The 19,916-nt window shown below is 43.2% G+C and overlaps 1 protein-coding gene across 1 annotated transcript; it reads left to right on the forward strand.

Annotated features, from left to right (window-relative positions):
- Positions 1–245: 245 nt before the first annotated feature.
- On the forward strand, positions 246–13,487 carry ppp1r15b (protein phosphatase 1 regulatory subunit 15B). Its single transcript, XM_033042854.1, has 3 exons — positions 246–501; positions 532–1,803; positions 8,930–13,487. The coding sequence occupies exons 2-3, from the start codon at positions 553–555 to the stop codon at positions 9,164–9,166; spliced, it is 1,488 nt and encodes a 495-aa protein (XP_032898745.1). The 5' UTR covers positions 246–501; positions 532–552; the 3' UTR covers positions 9,167–13,487.
- Positions 13,488–19,916: the final 6,429 nt, after the last annotated feature.

The following is a 19,916-nucleotide window of genomic DNA, read 5'->3' on the forward strand; positions in this document are numbered from 1 at the left end:
TCTTTGGTATACAGCAATTCGTTATTCCCCCGCACAATTAAAGCATGGAATAACCTCCACCCAACTATAGTTACCCAACCAGATGCAACTAAATTTAAAGTAGCTCTTTCTTCCCAATAACCCTTTCTGGCTTAAGTCTTCCCTCCACCACCTCCAGTTTAAATTCCATTTGGAATATTGCAGTTCCCAGTGGCGGCCGTCCTCCTGGCTAGGCGGCGCCAGCGAGCAAGATGAACTGTCGCTGGGCGCCAGTCTCCAGTCGGCCCCGGGTGACGGAGGCGGACAGTAGAGCGGGTGGGAGCCGTGCTGAGGAGGATGGCGAGCGGGAGCGGACTGGACCTCCACTATCACCACCATCACCATCACCATCACCACCACCATCGTCCACAGCATCGTCCCCACCTCTACTCGGCGCCACCTCGACCGCGCGGCGTCTAATTTACCGTCGAGGTCCGAGTCTCCACAAAATGGCGGCGGCGGGGCCGACGAACTCCGTTTAAACCGGTCCCTCGTCTCCCTCCCTCCCGCCTCCCGCCTCCTGCTTCTATCATAATGGACGGCGAGTCTTCCCCCCCACAAGCCGGTTCTTTCTACTCCGGCTTGTGGAGCCGGCTGGCCGGCCTGGGGTCGCTGCTCTCCCGCCGGCTTGTGGAGGAGACGCCCGGTGGCAGCGTCGTCTCCTTCTCGCCTTGCCTGGACGTCGCCGACCGCTGGGGAGCCGAGGCCAAGGCCAAGGCCGGTGTGGGCGAGGAGCCGGGGTCGTTACCCCGTGGTCAAGCCGAGCCCCAGGCTCGCAGCAACAACAGCAGCAACAGCAGCAGCCTGTTGGGGGACGTGTGGAGTAAAGTGTGGCTGGGGGGCGGCTGGCTTTCCCACGCCCGCAGAGCCGCCTGTTACCCCCACCCCCGTGTCGCCCCACAACACAGGCAGACCTCCCTGTGGACATCTGACCCTCCAGCATCTTCTCTCCACCTGGAAAATGCCAACATCAGCATGTGGACGCTCTCTCATCTCTCCCTCTCCACCGTCCAGAGAATGGAGAAGCCCTCAGAACTTTCCCAATTCATCGCCGTGGACGCGTACCATGGTTATTTTAGCCTGGAAGAGGAGCACACTTGCCCCAAGCAGCAGCAGCAACAACAACAACTGTTCAATTCGGCCAGTGACCTCTCCCCTGGTTCTACATCTACAATGACTCGCTCCTCCGGGCCTGGTGACCTGAAGGAAAAAGAAGAAGAATACAGTTCTGCAAAAAGTGTAGAGGCAGTTTTGTTGCAGCTTCTAAATGTGGACTTGCCCACCTGCAATCGTTTGGAAATTGAAGATAAAATTCTGCCCTTCGGAGATGAGGAGTGGACAAGTAGTGATGATGACACTGAGGATGATTCAGATGAAGAGGAAACCAGCCCTTCCATATCCAGACCTCAGTGTGCCAATAAAACTATCGCCTATATTATGGGAAGCCAGGATAGTGATGAAGATGATGACAGTGAGGATGAGGAGAGTGACTTGGACGATGATGGATTTGATAGCGATGGTAGTTCTGAACTCTCAGACAGCGACGAAAATGAAATTCTCTGGAACTCTTTAGCAAATTTCTCTGATCCGTACAACCTGTTGAACTTTCAAGCTTCTATTAAAACTCGACACAAGTTAGAAACTAGAATTGTATTGGAGTCCAGTAATCCCCAGCAACCTGTGTTGTGCTTCCCCAACTCTAAAGATGCTGAGGAGAGAATGGACAGTGGGTTTTCAGATGAGCCACAGAACCAGCTGCCTCTGCAAACAAAATGCAGGAAAAAGGTAATTATTTTCTATGCTTTGAATGTTGTACATTCTGGATGATTGTGAGCGTAACTAATGGCTTTCATGTACAGGTATTCTATGCAATGGATATCTAGCTTTTCAGTATCCTGAAATTATTGCATTGAACCTTATTACTTGAATGTTATACGAATCTCTATAACGTGGTGCATTAAAACTCCTTTAGTCCACTGTGTGACCATCTGGAAATCCTGAGGAGACAAGTGGCTGCAGATGTAGGAATCATGAATAAAAAGCAAACTTCTGGAGGTTCTCAGTGGGTCAGGCAGCATCTATGGAGGGAAACGGACGCATTTGGATGGATGACTTTTGTTTCAGGGCCCTTCTTCACACTGATGGAATATAGGAGATGGCTGGTAGAGAGAGGAATGGGAAAAATTGGTACGTGATAGGTGGATCCAGGTGAGAATTGGCCAATAATGGGTGGAGATAATAACCAAGGCTGGAGTTGATTCAATGAGAAGACAAAAGGGTGCAGATGTTGGAATATTATGTGGAATGAAGCAATTAATTATATGGGGGATGGGGGGGGTTAGGAATGGGGACCTGGTGTTGGGAGGGTGGATTGGAGGGGAGGATAGGAGTTTGGAGGCAGGAAGAGTCAAAAGTAGCATGAGTGGGGAGTGGCACCTAAAATTGGAGAATTCAGTATTTATGCCATTGAATTATAGTCTACCTTGGCTGAATTCTTGATTTCTCCCAGTTTGCACGTTGCCTCACTCTGGCAGTGGAAGAGGCTGAGTACAGACAGATTATTGTGGGATGGGAAATTAAAGTGGCTGAATGATGAGCTTTTGTCGGCACTGGGCCTGTACTTGCTGGAGTTTAGAAGAATGGGGGGGGGGCTCATTGAAACGTACAGAATAGTGAAAGGCTTGGGTAGAGTGGATGTGGAGAGCATACTTCCAATAGTGGGAGAGTCTAGGCCATGAGATTATAGCCTTTGAATTAAAAGACGTTTGTTTAGGAAGGAGATGAAGAGACATTTCTTTAGTCAGAGGGTGATGAATCTGTGGAATTCTTTGCCACAGAAGGCTGTGGAGGCCAAGTCAGTGGATATTTTTAAGGCAGAGATAGATAGATTCTTGATTAGTACAGGTGTCGGGGTTTATGTGGAGAAGGCAGGAGAAGGGGGTTAGGAGGGAGAGATATAACAGCCATGATTGAATGGCGGAGTAGATGATGAGCCGAATGGCCTAATTCTACTCCTATAGCTTATGACCCTATGAATTCTGAAATCCTCATGCTTCAGCATATGGCTCACTGGTTAATGTTTGCTGTTCTTCCTTCGTCTCACCTGGGCCACAGTTCTTGCCCTCTCGCCTCACCTGTTGGAGCCTCGGTTTCCACACTTTTCCCAGGCATGCAAAACTTCACCTACTCCAGCCTGACCCGCTGAGTTACTTCAGCTTTTTGTGTCTGTTTTTGGCTTAAACCAGCATCTGTAGTTCCTCCCTGCACATAGTGAATGATGACAATGAGATTGGGCTTGATAAATAAAACTGCTTCACATGATGATTCTCCACATCTGAGTCTTGAAGGTGGTAGGCTTGCGTTTATTGTCACGTGTACCGAGATACCGTGTAAAGCTTTTGTTGCGTGCTAACCAGTCAGCGGAAAGACAATACATGATTACAATTGAGCCATTTACAGTGTATAGATAGATACATGATAAGGGAATAACATTTATTGCAAGGTAAAGCCAATAAAGTCTGCTCAAAGATATGCTGAGGGTCACCAATGAGGGAGATAGTAGTTCAGGACTGCTTCCTAGGATGGTTCAGTTGCCTGATAACAGCTGGGAAGAAACTGTCCCTGAATCTGGAGGTTTTCACACTTCTATACCTTTTGCCCAAGGGGAGAAGACGGAGTGGCCAGGGTGCGACTCGTCCTTGATTATGCTGCCGGGCTTGCTGAGGCAGCATAAAGTATAAATAGAGTTGATTGAAGGGAGGTAGCTGACTGAGTGCTTGACATTCTGTAATTGTAATTTAGACAAGGTCGGCTTTTGAGGAAGAAAAATGCTATGCATTTTGTTTTGCTGTTGCAGAGATCTAGAGAGAGTACATTTTAAGGCTTCAGTTGTGTTAACTGTTCGCTTTCCTTAATGCATAATAATTGCCCTTTTAAAGGAATATTCCCGATATATTTGGAATTTTCTTAACCCTAGCACAGAACCACACACCAGAGAAGGGTCTCAACTCGAAACGTCACCTAAATTTCTTTTCGCCATAGATTTTGCCTGACCTGCTGAGTTACTTCAGCATTTTTGTCTTTCCTTGACATTGATAATTAGTTTACCTGTTTTCGGGGACTGCAGTGTGTATAAATTTGCTCCTGCAATGTTTTTGGTCCCAACAAAATCTTTTTAACAACTTCAGAACAAGAACAATTTCTATACCCTTGTTAACAAAAGCCATAACAGCAATTTTTCCTTGTGAACCTGCATATTTATTTTAATTATTAATTCTTGGAACTCGTAAAGCTTGCAATTGAACACATATGGTAAAGCTCTTGCCCCCTAAACTGCATGGTGTGTGTTGTATTGAATGTTCTCTTATTTTAGATACTTGCTTGATACTGCACAAACATATAAACAAGTTTTTAAAAGTATATTTTGGAATAGAACGGCATTTCCCATTTATTTGCTTTACTTTTCCTCATTTTATTTTAGACCCCTCTTCACCACTCATTGATAGTCTCGAATGAGCATTGAATGTTTGCTTACATTTCTCTCGACTTCTTCAACAAAATGTGCTGTTGATATTTCTTAGGACACAATTTGCTCAGCTTAACGAGGCATTATCTCAGGTGATCCTAAAACTTTGAAGATTCTAGTGAGCTTCAGATTTAAGTTTTGAAATCATTTGGGTTCCACTTCAACAAGTCTCTTATTGAATGCTTGGTCTTGTACAAAGTTGCGTTTCTTTTTTCCCCAGCTTGGCACCGGAAGCCATTTTCAACACTACTGTCTATTTCTGTACGTACAGTTTAGTCCACGGTATCCACTTCAGATCTTTCTTGGGCATGGCATGCGGGCTGCAGATGGCGCAAATATGCCGTAGAAGTCATGACAAAGTGTGATTGCAAACTTTGGATATTTAGACTCCTTGTGTAATAGTTTCTCAATGTTGAGGGATAGCCAATTTATACTGCCTTGTATTTCGCCTGGAATTAATTTGCCTGTAGTGATTCTATAAATTGCTGCTGAGCCATAGAAGGCAGCATTGTTGGCCAGCTGAGTCAAACCCAGCAAGCCCACAACCATTTTCAGCATTGTGACACACTTTGGGAGGGTGATCACAATGCTTAATTGCGTGTTATTTATCAGCTGGCCTCAATACCACCCACTCTTAGCACTTTTTGTTTCATTAGGTAAAAATTAGTTCAGTTTGGATGCTGATAATAAAGAAAATTGTTTCAATTTCATCTTTTCCCATTTGAGAGCTTGATTATAGTCCTTCCAAGCAAAGTCCTTTTGTTGGTACGTTGTTACAGTAATGAGTTATAATGTGATCATTTAAATAATGAAACTGATAGCTGATATGGTTAGGATTCCAGGAAACCAGCACATTTCCTCATTTGAGTTATTTTATCGTAAATTTCAATTAAAACACACCCTAATCTGCCATGAATCCTGCTAACATTTTAAAAGTAAATGCTCAAATTTCACAGAGCACAAATTATTTTCCTTGTTGACAGAATCGAAAATGTATTTGATAAACCGATTGTCATATAGAAGACCACTCATCTATTTGAGGCTGGTTTTCTTGCATAAATGTTCTACATAGCAATAATGTGATGTAAAATGTTTATTTATTTTAATGGGACTGTATAAAAGTTACTCATTTCTTACCATTTGAATGCTAATATTGCTGAATTAGGGACCACTTAACAGTGTGCACTGTTGTGACTTAATTTCATCTCTACATTAATAATTAAAAGGATGATTTAGGAGCCTTTGTGTAGTTTGTGCCAGCTCAGTCTGAGCTCTTGTGAGGTGAGAAGTTCTATTTATTCTCTGTACCATGACCTATGTTTAAAACTTGATTAGAATGGGTGCCAAGGGTTGTGGGGAGAAGGCAGGAAAATGGGATTAGGAGGCAGAGATCAGACATGATTGAATGGTGTAGACTCGATGGGCCGAATGGCCTAATTCTACTCCTATAACGTGAACACATTCTCCTCTTCTCAGTGGTCACACAGAATTGAAAATAACTTGTTTCCAGGTCTGTTTTGTAGGTCCAAAGATATCCAATGAGGTCTAAATTCTCCCTGCAGATTCTGTCACAGGTGAAGCAGGAAATGCTCGATGGGTAGGTGGTGGAGAGTTTAGGAGATTATTTATTCACTTCTGCTGGTTGTAGTTTTCTGCTCTCTACATCGCTCCTGATGAACTGGCTCATGATCGCCAATACTATCTCAAATGTCCTTTGTTTTTGAACAGTCATTGGGTTCAAGGTTCCTATATTATTGGGGATGTTATACTTATGTGGCGTTAGAAAGTGTTATTCATTCTGGCCACTAAATTGCTTACTGTGACTGAGGTTGGAATCGACTATCTGCTTCAGGGGTTTGACACTCAGCGCATGAGAAATGCAGCCCTGCTTGTTGGCTCCAACAGAGTAAAATTAGTGCCAAATTGTTGAGAGTATTTCCCTGGGCGAGGACACTGATGTTAGTTTGCTTATCCTGTGGGTAGATTTGAAGGATTTTGCAGCTACAGTATCGATGGTACCTAGTATAGTACTTCGAGGCACCTACTGTAGGCACTTTGTGTCTCAGAAGTATCGGAGTGCAGGAATCATTGCAGACTGGTGGCTCACTAGATTTGCACTTGATTTGAGATCTTGATCTTCAAATATCCTCAGACGGCTGAGTTACTCCAGTATTTCTTGTGCAGCTACATGTTCTGAGTGTGTCTTCTGCGTACCACAGCTTGATGACAGAAGTTGTCATGAACTTGATTTTAATAATGAGATGGACTGTAGAGTTGTCCATTTGTCCTGTTTTTCCAGTGGAAGCTTATTGGAGATTAGGTCTAGTGTGCCTTCTGACAATGTGATTGTCCACACATTAGAAGTCATTACATCCGTTTTTTATGTGGGGATTAGTTACTCATGTTATAATCACTCCCTTTTCCCCACCCTACCTCCCAAGATAGTGACATATCAATGGTATTTTGCTTTGATCGCAGTCTGATTGTTAGAACACAATTGGGTGATTCATTAAATTCTTCTTGAGTGAATCATTTCGGATTTGTTCATGGTGAACTAGGCAAATGTGTCATCCCAAATAATGTTGTACTGAGATGAGCTTGCTTTCTATAAGCAGTTAACAAAACTTGGAACCCCCTAGTATGTCTGGTTTTATGCTAAACTGACCATTAGCTTAACCTGTTAGACATTTACAGAACTGCTTTAAGTTTTTTAAATTGTCTCCTTACTGAGCTTAAATTTGTGTATATAAATTTGAGTGTCATATAGGGTAGACGGTCAGACGTTTCCATCGGTGTCAAAGACTAGCGGACATTGCTTTAAAGTCGGGGGAGAGGGGGGGTTAAAGGACATGTGCAGGGCCATTTTATTTCATACTGAGAAGTGGGTGCCTGCAACATCGTACGAGGGGAGGCGATGAAGCGGAGAATGAGAGTAGTATTCTCATTCTCTGAGGCTTTTAGCTGGGTACGTGGATATGCAGGAATTGAAAGGGTATGGATTACGTGCAGGTTGAGGAAATTATATTTGGCATCATATTTGGCACAGACATTGTGGGCTGAACGGCCTACATCTGTGCTATCCCGTTTTATGTAGAGGACTTTTTTTTAAGTACTCTACCTGACAAACTATCTTGGTAATTGTTCATTATTAAGCCTAACCTTATCAGCAGTCATTCACAATGGCCACGGTGCAGTGCATCTTTCTCTTTAGCCAGTGTGATTGATGAGTTTCTAGTAGGCTTTTAAAGCAATTTACAGAATTTGCAGTGATGCGTTTGATAGCTGGCTGTGAATAATGTTGAGTACTTGTCCAGCTTTACCTACTCTTCTGGTTAGTTCTCTAAATATTATAGGTAATTGCCCTGGATGAAGACACTCAGGTTTTTCTTTATTATAATATTAAAACTCTGATAATCTGGCATGCTGGGAATATATGCACATGTGACTGGTAGAATATGGATACCATTTGTTATAATAGTCTCTGAGGAACTGTGGAGTCTTTGAATTGACTGTTAAGGGGAGGGAACGTAAGATTGAATGGTGCCTGAGAAATAATTTAAAAATCAGTCTGAGGAAGGGTCTAGAACCGAAACGTCACCTAACCATGTTTTCTAGAGATGCTGCTTGAACCTGATCAGTTACTCCAGGACTTTGTGTCCTTTTGTGTAAACCAGCATGTGGTGTTCTTTGTTTCTACATTGAGAATTTCTTCACAGGCATGGAAATCCAGGTATTCTTCCATGTCATTTTTCAATGAATACAGAAGTTCCCAGCTGCTTGGAACGCCAATTAGTCTCTGCATTTTTATTGTAGCGGAATTGCAAGGTCACATTGTTTCCCCTCAGGCATGAGGGTCATGACAAATTTCAAACTTTTCTTTAACCACTAGAATTTCCAGAAAGTTACCGAGAGTTCTGAATTAAAAACAATTAAATCTATCTTGGTATGACTTCAATAACGATTTCCAGTGCTCAGTGGAGGAAACTTGCTCCCTAATCTAGATTCATTTTGTTAGGAGGGACTGATCACTGCATTTTGCATCTCAATAAGAAATGAGACACAAAATGCTAGAGTAACTCAGCGGGTGAGGCAGCATCACTGGAGAGAAGGAATGGGCGACGTTTCGGGTCGAGACCCTTCTTCAGTTGGAGGAAAGGTCTTGACCCGATACGACGCCTATTCCTTCTCTCAAGAGATGCTGAGTTACTCCAGCATTTTGTGTCTACCTTCGATTTAAACCAGCATCTGCAGTTCTTTCTTACTCAATAAGAAATTATATTGACGAGAAATGTGCAGAGGAGTTTGATTTTCAATATCTGCGGCAGCTGCTTCAATATTAAATATCTGCCAGTACTGAAGCCATATTTTTTCCTCTCTTACATTCAGGTTGCCTTTGATGAGCACGTCACAGAATATTACGTGAGCAGCGAGGAGGTCCGTAAAGGTCCTTGGGAAGAGTGTGCCCGAGATCGCTGCCGCTTCCAGAAGCGAATCAAGGAAACTGAAAAATGTATTGGCTGTTGTTTTACTCTTGAACACCGACGGACAGTGCTGAAGAGAATGCAGCTCGTGACCCCTGAGCAGACCGGATTGAGAAAACAGAACTCTCCTCTTTTGCTGTAGACTAACGACTAAATAACCCTCAAGTTTGTTCCAACTGTGCAATGTCAGCTTTGGAAAATGGGATTAGGAGGCAGTTAGGAGGTGGTTGAAGCAGAATATTTTGCACAGTTGTTACACGGCTGACTGGAAGTAAAAGGCAGCCCTTTATGAAACGTGTCACATTTGAGGTTACAGAGTCACTACATCAGAGGAGTCAAATATTGCTTTGGCACTATTGTGAGCTATACCTGGGCTGATGCTTTTAACTGTTTACTCTTTTTACAATTGGTTTCCCCAAGATAACTTTTGTATAAACGTTAGTCAAACGTGAAGAGATTAATGATTTGTGGAGGTTGAGTGCATTTGTTCAATGAGTTATACAGTCATTAATTTATTGCCCCTTTTATTCCTGAAATCTGGATTAAAACCCAATCTAGATCCATCCATGCAAGTACCTTGTGTACTGGCTGACTAAATCCTGTACGATATTCACTTGGAGAAAATGCAAAGGTGATGTGGCGACTGGAAGATGTATTTCTGTGTCAATACGGTACCCATTTGCAATGAGACTGAGGCACTTTTCCAAAGCAGGCGTTTAGGGGACAAATAACTTGTGAATTTCTTAAAGCATTTGAAGCTCATATAACATCGACCACCTGAGTGAGTTTCCTTCAGAAAGTCACATGTTTAATGAAGAACAACGTCTTAAAGGAATCCAAACTAATTTTTTTTTAAATTTCTCCTTTGGCCTATCGCGTCCATGCTAGTTAAATGTAAAATTCAGAGCTACTATGGTGGGATTTAAATTAATTTTGCTGCATTGTTATTTCAGGCCTGGGGTAATTGGTCCAGTAATTTAAATACTTTGTCACACCAGATTATTTTTGTGATTTAAGCCTTTATTTGCTGGGGGGTGCTGTGAAGTGTGGATCTTTGAAGGCTGCCCTTGACTACGGGTGCCAAGACAAATGGGAAGTACTGAAAACCACGGCCTGTTTTAACAGCTCAGCATTTAAAGAAGTGCTTTTATTTTGGAGGTCAACTATTGGAAAGTTTACAAGTTGTGGGAGCAGAGTTAGGCCATTCGTCCCATCAAGTCTACTCCACCATTCAATCATGGCTGATCTATCTTCCCCTTTCATGCCCATTCTCTTGCCTTCTCCCCATAACCCCTGACACCTGTATTAATCAAGAAAGGGTAAAACCTTTAAAAGATTGGTTTAAATTATGGATGCCGAGTAAATGTCCTATATTATTCCTTTAAGCAGCCTTTTTAATGTTAACATTCCCCCCCCCCCCCCCCCCACATTCAGTTTCTTGTTGAATTCCATGAGTTCTGTGCTCATAAATTTTCCCTTGTTGAAACACTTAATGCAGAATGCATTCTACCCAACAGCCATTTGCTGCATAACAGCACCGTGATTGTTTCATTTTCTGGTTATATTTGAATCATTTCAGTTCACAAGTGAAGGAATATATTGCACTTATGAGTGTTTTCCTTTCGCCTACCCAGCAAGTTACAGATGCTCCCCGATTTCCTATGCCTCGACTGGCGATATATCGACTATATGATGGTGCAAACGTTGGGCGACGGCAGCGAGCCGCCATTTACGGTGGCTTTATCGGAACGTAGCCCCATCGCAGGTCGAGGAGCAGCTGTATCTTTCAGTGTGCTGGGTATTGATCTCTCTGTTTGATCATTTTATGGGTTTTTGAAATATTGAAATCAGGGGAAAGAGAACGTTTGATTTAGCCGAGTTGCTGAAGCAAATATTTCATAACTTATTAGGACCAATACACTTGTCATTGCTGGGTAATGTTGCTTAAAAGCTACCTAGTTAGATGTTTTTTCCACGCGAAAGCTTTCCATGTTTAGAAGCATCTCAGTGCAATGCAGTTGGTTCATTTACCTATTTGGCCGTTTTTTCGAATTTCCAGGAGGAATTTCTTGCCGTTTCCTATAAGCAGAATTACTCACTACATCGAGACTATTTGGCCCTTCTTCGTTTACTCAGCCATTTGTAACAACCATCTAAATGAGCCCACTCCCCTACTTGTAAAGTCTTACATTATTTCCCCCTTTCGAGAGATACCACCAGGTTTGTTTTCAGGCATTTGATTCCATTTGGTAAAAGCTCTTGGATAAAGGGAAAATCAGTTGGTTCTTTTGGCAATTTGAGAAAAACTATTTGATATTTTTGCTGATAGCTGATTGCATCGCAGCTTCGGCTATAAAGGGAATGGTGGTGTAAGATGGGCAATGCAATCCGTATAAGTACAGTTTTTGTTTATCGCAGCTATCTATTCAACTGCTACTTTGACATAAAGACACCAAATCTCACAAATGCCCCACCTGTAAGGCACCATTTATTGAAAGATATGGTTAACATTCCCGGCTAATGGATTGGTGAAGGGGAATTAATCAGAAACTTTAGCATTATTTTTCCTGCACGGACGCTGCCTGATTTACTGAGTACATCGAGCAATTTCCGAGCTTATTTCAGATTTCCAAATTGCAAGTACTTTTGTCTTCTGATCCAAGTTGATTTTGATTAGTGATTTACATCTCAATGCAGGATTCATCCATAAACGTGAATTTAATTTCTTGCATTCCAAAGAGTGGGAAGAATAACGTTTTTATTGTTTCTGGCCTGATTAGGAAATGCTATCATATTCACATGGTTCTTTTTTATGTGGCTGCTGGTTTGCTTATTGCAACATATCACATTCTGATTTAAGGCATATTTTTAACTTGGGAGATGGGCAAAACATATTAAAGTGGCAGATTAATTTGTCAGCATGCACATGAGGAATTTGCCTTACGCATTAAAATATTTCCATCATTCTATTCTCAGGCAAGCTACCTACCCAACTGTAATGCACTCTTGGTATATTAAAAGTACTACATTATAGGTCATCGCTATTTTGCACTTGGGGTATGAAATCAACATTATTTTATGCTTAATAGCTTTTGTGAAAATTAAGTGCTATTTTGTTCCAGCTAATTGGCTTTTACATGTGTAACAAATGCCATATCTTTGAAATGTGGCACATCACATTCAGAATCGGGACTGTTTCAATTATTCTCTCATATTTGTGGACAGGGATATCGGGTCATTTTTCCGCGTTTCAATTTTAAATGCTTGCTTAAGGCAGTTTATTGCTAAACCTGAGTTACGTGCAATTAATGTTATGTTCTCAATAAAACTCTGCTTAGATACTCGCTCAATCAGTTAAAAATGAGGAATTCCATTTTCAATTTGATTGGGAGCCTGTGAAATAATTCCGGGTTAGAATTTGGAAGCTGTACAAGTATTTTGTTAGCTTCATTGAAGTCAAATCAATATCAAACATACTAGAATTCCTGTTTTCAAAATTAAACACCCACAAATAATATTAGCTTGAAAAGTGAGATATGAAATCCAAATCTGTAAATGTTATCCTTTAGAATTGTGGCATTGTGCCTTCGAAACAGTTGACAAGTTCCACACAGCTTAAAACAACCACTTTTCAGCCATGTTTTTCACATTCTGATGGCGAATGGTGCTTTAAATATCACTTGGTTTTCACTTCCAGCAACCAATGTACAAATTGCGAGTCTAAAATTCATCTACATTTACAGCTCACTATAAAGATGTGTTTCTCAGAAACTCAGCAACACTTGCACAATGAACTTCAGCACTTATGGTGCTCGTTTAAAAGAAAATGGTGATTGAGTGTTGTATTTCAGTGATGGAGAAACACTTGTACACAGTCCTCTACCCTGCATCAGGGGATTTCATCTAACCAGTTAAATCAAAAGCTCTCCCAGAATGAGAATCCTAAACTCAGGCTAAAGGAGATGTAGGGAACTTGTGATGCATAGGTTGTTGCTATTACACATTACATGTAAATCACTGATCATTGAGATATTGAGTCTGTGATAGATTTAAGCCAGCACCAGTAGCAGATCTGAGAGCGTCTTGGACGTTAGCAGGCAAATTTACAGATTTGATGTGACAGAAATCCAATCTCAGTTTCTGTTTTTCATTCATTTTCTCCTTTTATTGCGTGAAAATGTTAGGTATGTGAGTTTGTGAAGACTTTTGCACCATTGCCCTCAGTACATGGGTTTTAATTTACCAAGCAACTAATTATTTTTGTAAATTTTTTTTTTGCAGATTTGTAAAATGTGTAAAGAAAATAGTCAATTCTATTTTGCATTAGATTTGTTAATTATTGATAAACAGCGATTTTAAAAAATAATAATTTATAATTCCCCATCAAACTGTTAAAATGGGAATCACTAATGGTGCATTTAAGCACGGAAAACAAATTGCAAATAAAAGAAGTCTGAAGCATGGTCAAGTTATTGTTTTACTTTATGCCAAATGCCTGCAAGTCCTGCAAAGAAATGTGCCTGAACAACTGTAGAGTTTCCGTTACAGCAAGCTGATGTGTCAGATCAAAGGTTGTTTAGTTTAGAGATACAGTGCGGAAACAGGCCTTTCATCCCACCGAGTCCGCACTGACCAGCGATCACCTTGCACTCTTAACGCTATCCTACACACACACACGCACACACACATAACAATTTACAATTATACCAAGCCAATTAACCTACAAACCTGTACGTATTTGAAGTGTGGGAGGAAGCCGGAGCAAAACCCAATCAGGGAGAACATACAAACTCCATACATACAGACAGCACCCAAGTACAGGCCATGAGTGCCATAAATTCTAGTCTGACATGTTGATTGAGGGCAATGTTTTAATATGCAGTCTTGTGACTCTTTCTAAATGTTATGATAAAGGGCTTGAGCGAGGTTTCACCCTGGGACCCGACTTCAGACTCCTAACCCAAAGAGTTGCCGCATCGGCATTTTTACGCTTCGCTTTCGTGGTAACTCGTCCACCGTGACGAGAAACCGATTCACCACTTCTTGTCAACGCTGCACCTGAAGTTTGTTGAACACTCCAGTTCTGTGCCATTTATTTGTAAATCACCACTTTCAACCATCCCTGACAAATGCATTCCAGGCCCCCACTACCCTCTGTAAACAAAACCTGCTCGCCACATTTCCATTATATTTTTCCTCGTCTCACCTTACAGCTATCCCATCCAGTGTTCCAGAAGCAGAGGTAAGTCCTTCAAGTCTACAGCGCCATTTAATAATGGCCAATCTATTTTCCCTCTCAATCCTATTCTCCTGCCTTCTCCCCATAACCCCTGACAGCTTTTCTTCACCTTTTAATACTTTTTCAATAATAGACAATAAGAGTGGACCATTCAGCCCTTCGAGCCAGCACCGCTATTCACTGTGACCATCCACAATCAATACCCCGTTCCTGCCTTCTCCCCATATCCTTTGACTGCTATCTTTAAGAGCTCTGATAAACTCTCTTGAAAGCATCCAGAGAATTGGCCTCCACTGCCTTCTGAGGCAGAGAATTCCACAGATTCACAACTCTGGATGAAAAGGTTTTTCCTCATCTCTGTCTAAATGGCCTACCCCTTATTCTTAAACTGTGGCCCCTGGTTCTGGACTCCGCCAACATTGGGAACATGTTTCCTGCCTCTAGCGTGTCCAATCCCTTAATAATCTTATATCTTTCAATAATACCACTCTCATCCTTCTAAATTCCAGTGTATAAATAAAGCCCAGTCGCTCCATTCTTTCAACATATGACAGTCCCGCCATCCCGGGAATTAACCTCGTGAACCTGCACTGCACTCCCTCAATAGCAAGATTGTCCTTCCTCAAAACTGCACACAATACTCCAGGTGTTGTCTCACTAGGGCCCCTGTACAACTGCAGAAGGACCTCTTTGCTCCTATACTCAACTCCACTTGTTATGAAGGCCAACATGCCATTTCGGGTCGAGACCCTTCTTCAGACTGAAGTCCCTGGAAAGGGACACAAAAGATATAGAAGATGATGTAGGGAGATAAAGAACAATGAATGAAAGAAATGCAAAAAAGTAACGATGATAAAAGAAACATGCCATTGTTAGCTGTCGGGTGAAAACGAGAAGCTGATGGAGGAGGGATAGAGAGAGAAATGTTGCTTGAAGTTAGCGAAATCAATATTCACATCACTGGGCTGTAAGCTGCCCAAGCGAAATATAAGATGCTGTTCCTTCAATTTGCGTTTAGCCTCACTCTGACAATGGAGGAGACCTGGGACAGAAAGTCCGGTGGAATGCGGAATTACGTGTTAGCAACCGTAGATCCGGGAATTACAGTGTTAGCAACCGGTTAGATAGGCGACGTTTCGGGCCGAAACCCTTCTTCAGACTCCGGTTAATCAGGTTAGTCTGGCTGAACCAACCTGATCACCCATTGTTCTTCATCTCTATATCATCATCTATATCTCTCGTTTCCCTTCCTGTGACTTTCAGTCTGACAAAGGGTCTGGACCCGAAACGTCACCCATTCCTTCTCTCCAGAGATGCTGCCGGTCCCGCTGAGTTACTCCAGCATTTTTGTGTCTACCTTCGATTTAAACCAGCATCTGCACTTCTTTCCCTACACTATTAAAGAACTACTCCCCTTCCTTGTTAAGGATGCAGTCCAGCTTCCATGTGGTCCCGGAAATACCCCCAGGGCGCCTGTGGGCGCGGACGTAACCCCGGGAAAGGGGCAGGCAAGGCAGCAGAGTCCATCCGAGCGCAGCCCGCGGCAGTTGCATGGAGCGGCGGTGGATGGAGCTGACGGCATCGCGCTGGGCCAAGCCGACCACCGCATCACCAACCCAGTGCCGCCAGGACCTTAGAGCGAGCATGTCAGCAATTGATTGCACCTCTCCTTGGTCTCACAGCACCAGAGACCCAAATGCCTCCGTTGCCATGCTGTGAGAACGGAGAGGATGAGAAGGAGTCTCTTCCCGGAGGCCATTAGGACTGTAAACTCCTATCTCACCAGGGACTAACTTTTACTGAACCACTCTACTGCTTTTTTTTAAATTGCTGTTTTGTTCCCTTTTTCCTTCCGCCCACATTATTTAATATGTAAAATAATATGCGATTCTGTTCTATTCTGTTTGTAGGTTGTTTGTTTGTTTGTCTTTTTGCACAAAGTCCGCGAGCATTGCCACTTTTCATTTCACTGCACATCTCGTATGTGTATGTGACGAATAAACTTGACTTGACTTGACCCGGGTTCGATCCCTGTGTTTGTACCTTCTCCCCGTGATCTGCGTGGGTCTTCTCCGTGCAGATGTCCACGCTGTGTCTCTAATCTAAACTAATCTCTTCCTGTATCAGGAGGCATTTTCGGAGACAGATTCCTCTCGCCTCTGCATGCTCCAACCTGCAGTCATTTGCCTTCAGGCACACTGACACATTCCAACAGTACATCTGAGGCTCTCCTTGTGTTCTAACCACACCCATCCAACACTTTAACCCCCCACCCCCCTCCCATTGCCACACTGACTTGAAGATGTGGTCTTGACCCGAAACGTCCCTCATTCCTTTCCTCCAGAGATGCTGAGGACTGAGATGACAAAATACATTTTCACCCAGGGTTGTGAATCTGTGGAATTCTCTGCCACAGAAGGCAGTGGAGGCCAATTCACTGGATGTTTTTCCAAGAGAGAGTTAACTTTACAGCAGCTAATGGAATTAACGGATAAGGGGAGAAAGCAGGAACGGGGTACTGATTTTGGATGATCAGCCATGATCATATTGAATGGTGGTGCTGGCTCGAAGGGCTGAATGACCTACTCCAACACCTATATTCTATGCTGCTTGTCCCGCTGAGTTCCTCCAGCATTTTGTGTCTATCTTCCTGTCATGTACTGTTCAATATTTTAAAGCTAGGTTCGGAAACTTTATCTCGACAAGTTAGTTTGGTGATTTTTCACCCTATTTACGGAAGTGCTGTTTTGAAATACCAGAGACAGCTGCCTGTGTTGATATAGTTCACCATCTAGAGGAATAAATATGAACTGGCTTGTCCATGAAGCAGCTTCAAGTGGTAAAGACCGTCCTGCAGTGATTGCAGGTTACAATCACACTTTTTTCATTCGAAAGAGTAAAATGTCTGTGATTTTTCACTTCTCGTGAGTCTGAAGAAGGGTCCCGACCAACCCGATACATCGGCAACCCACACTTGGTTTAGTTCATGGATACAGCGCAGAAAGAGGTCTGTCGGCCCACCGAGTCCATGCTGACCTCCGATCGCCCGTACACTAGTTCTAACCGACACACACACTAGGGGCAATTTGCTTGAAAAATTAACCTGCAATATCTTTGAACAATGTGGGAGGAACCCGGAGAAAACCCACGCGGTCACGGGGAAAACGTACAAACTCCGTACAGACCAAAGATCCTATAGCGGAGCAAGATAGGCCACTCCTGCGAAATGCAATGGGCTCTTTGGTACAGACAGCACCCGAGGTCAGGATCGAACCTGGGTCTCTGGCGCTGTGAGGCAGTAATTTAACCGCTGTGCCACCGTGCCCACCCTTTTCCCGTTCGATTTATTCCCCTTTAAAACATACGGTCAGGGCTGGATTAGCCATTAAGCAAAATAAGCACGTGCTTAGGACATCAAGGGAAGGGGGGGCACCACAGAAATGGTAAATGGTTTACGGCAAAGTGGTTTATATGATTTTATATGTGTTACGTAAGATTAATTTTGAGATCTGATCAAAGACTTTGCAATTAAAAAAAGTAGAAAACTTTTCAAATATAAATAAAGTGGAAGTGTACAAAAATAAACATTATTTTCCATCTTCCTGTTAGTTTTGTTTCATTTTGAAAAATAAAAAAAATACTTTATGGTTTATTTCTGTTTATATTTTGAATTACATATATATGGGGGCACCAAAATATTTTAAGTGCTTAGGGCCTCTATGGGTCTTAATCCGGCCATGCATACGGCGTTCAGTTTAGTTTAGAGATACAGAATGGAAACAGGCCCTTTGACCCACTGAGTTCTTGCCGGCCACCGGCAACCCATTCGTGTTAGTTTAGTTTTTAGTTTAATTTACTATTGTCACGTGTACCGAGGAATGGTCTTCTTATCGAGTCCACTCACAAGATTAGAAGTTGCTCAGCCAGAGTTGAACACACTTCTCGGCATCTGCATACAATGGTGTCTGTCTTGTCGCTGCTTGTGCGTGGTGGTGGAAAGATTGGTGGAAACAGGGGCCGCGACGTGAACGCTCTTCCCTACACCCCACCGAGGAATAGTGACACACTTTTGTTTGTGTGCTTACCAGTCAAAGAAAAGACTAGACATGAATGCAATTACGACGCCCAGAGTCCCGGGATAAAATGCTCAACATTTTAACGCAAGATATAACTAACGTATAAGATATAACATATATCAAGAGGTCCAGTGACGTGCACTGAAAAATGATTCAGAGGTCTCCAATGAGGTAGATGGGAGGTCAGGACCGCAATCTGGCCGATGAGATGACCATTCAGTTGCCTGATAACAGCTGGGAAGAAACTGTTCCTCAATCTATATTATCCCACTTTAGACAATAGGTGCAGGAGTAGGCCATTTGGCCCTTCGAGCCAGCACCGCCATTCAATGTGATCATGGCTGATCATCCACAATCAGTGCCCCGTTCCTGCCTTCTCCCCATATCCCCTGATTCCGCTATCTTTAACAGCCCTATCTAGCTCTCTCTTGAAAGTATCCAGAGAACCGGCCTCCACCGCCCTCTGAGGCAGAGAATTCCACAGACTCACAACTCACAACAGAAACAATGTTTCCTCGTCTCCGTTCTAAATGGCTTACCCCTTATTCTTAAACTGTGGCCCCTGGTTCTGGACTCCCCCAACATCGGGAACATGGTTCCTGCCTCTAGCGTGTCCAAACCCTTAACAATCTTATATGCTTCAATAAGATACCCTCTCATCCTTCTAAACTCCAGAGTGTACAAGCCCAGCTGCTCCATTCTATCAACATATGACAGTCCCGCCATCCCGGGAATTAACCTTGTAAACCTACGCTGCACTCCCTCAATAGCAAGAATGTCCTTCCTCAAATTAGGGGACCAAAAGTGCACGCAATACCCCAGGTGTGGTCTCACTAGGGCCCTGTACAACTGCAGAAGGGCCTCTTTGCTCCTATACTCGACTGCTCTTGTTATGAAGGCCAACATGCCATTCGCTTTCTTCGCTGCCTGCTGTACCTGCATGCTTTTTCATGATTTCTACGCACTTGGGACAATGTACAGAGACAATTAACTAATAGCCCGCAGGTCATTGGGATGTGGGAGGAAACCTCAGCACCCGGAGGAAACCCACACGGTCACAGGGAGGACATGCAAACCCCTCACAGACACCGCCCGTGGTCAGGATCGAACCCGGGTCTCTGGCGCTGTGAGGCAGCAACTCCACCAGCTGCGACAACATTCTCATAAAGATGTCTCATCGAGTCATACAGCGTGGAAGCAGGCCCTTCGGCCCAACTTGCCCACACCGACCAACATGTCCCATCTACTATAGTCCTACCTGCCTGCGTTTGGTCCATATCCCTCCAAACCTGTCCTATCCATGTACCTGGCTAAATGCTTCTTAAACATTGCGATAACACCTGCCTGAACTACCTTCTCCGGCAGCTTGTTCCATACACCCACCACCCTCTGTGTGAAAAAAAATTACCCCTCAGGTTCCTATTAAATCTTTCCCCCCTTACTTTAAACCTATGTCCTCTGGTCCTCGATTCCCCTACTCTGGGCAAGAGACTCTGTGCGTCTGCCCGATCTAGTCCTCTCATGATTTTGTTTCCGTGGTTGTTCCCGGACAGCCTAGAAACTATCATAAAATAAAG

This window comes from Amblyraja radiata, chromosome 24, assembly GCF_010909765.2.
Source record: "Amblyraja radiata isolate CabotCenter1 chromosome 24, sAmbRad1.1.pri, whole genome shotgun sequence".
In the NCBI taxonomy this organism is placed as follows: Eukaryota; Metazoa; Chordata; class Chondrichthyes; order Rajiformes; family Rajidae; genus Amblyraja; species Amblyraja radiata.

Excerpts from the sequence above, each read along its gene's own strand:
- ppp1r15b (XM_033042854.1), top strand. The coding sequence starts at position 553 with ATGGACGGCGAGTCTTCCCCCCCACAAGCCGGTTCTTTCTACTCCGGC. Across the intron at positions 1,804-8,929 it reads AAACAAAATGCAGGAAAAAG|GTTGCCTTTGATGAGCACGT; the intron begins GTAATTATTTTC and ends TCTTACATTCAG.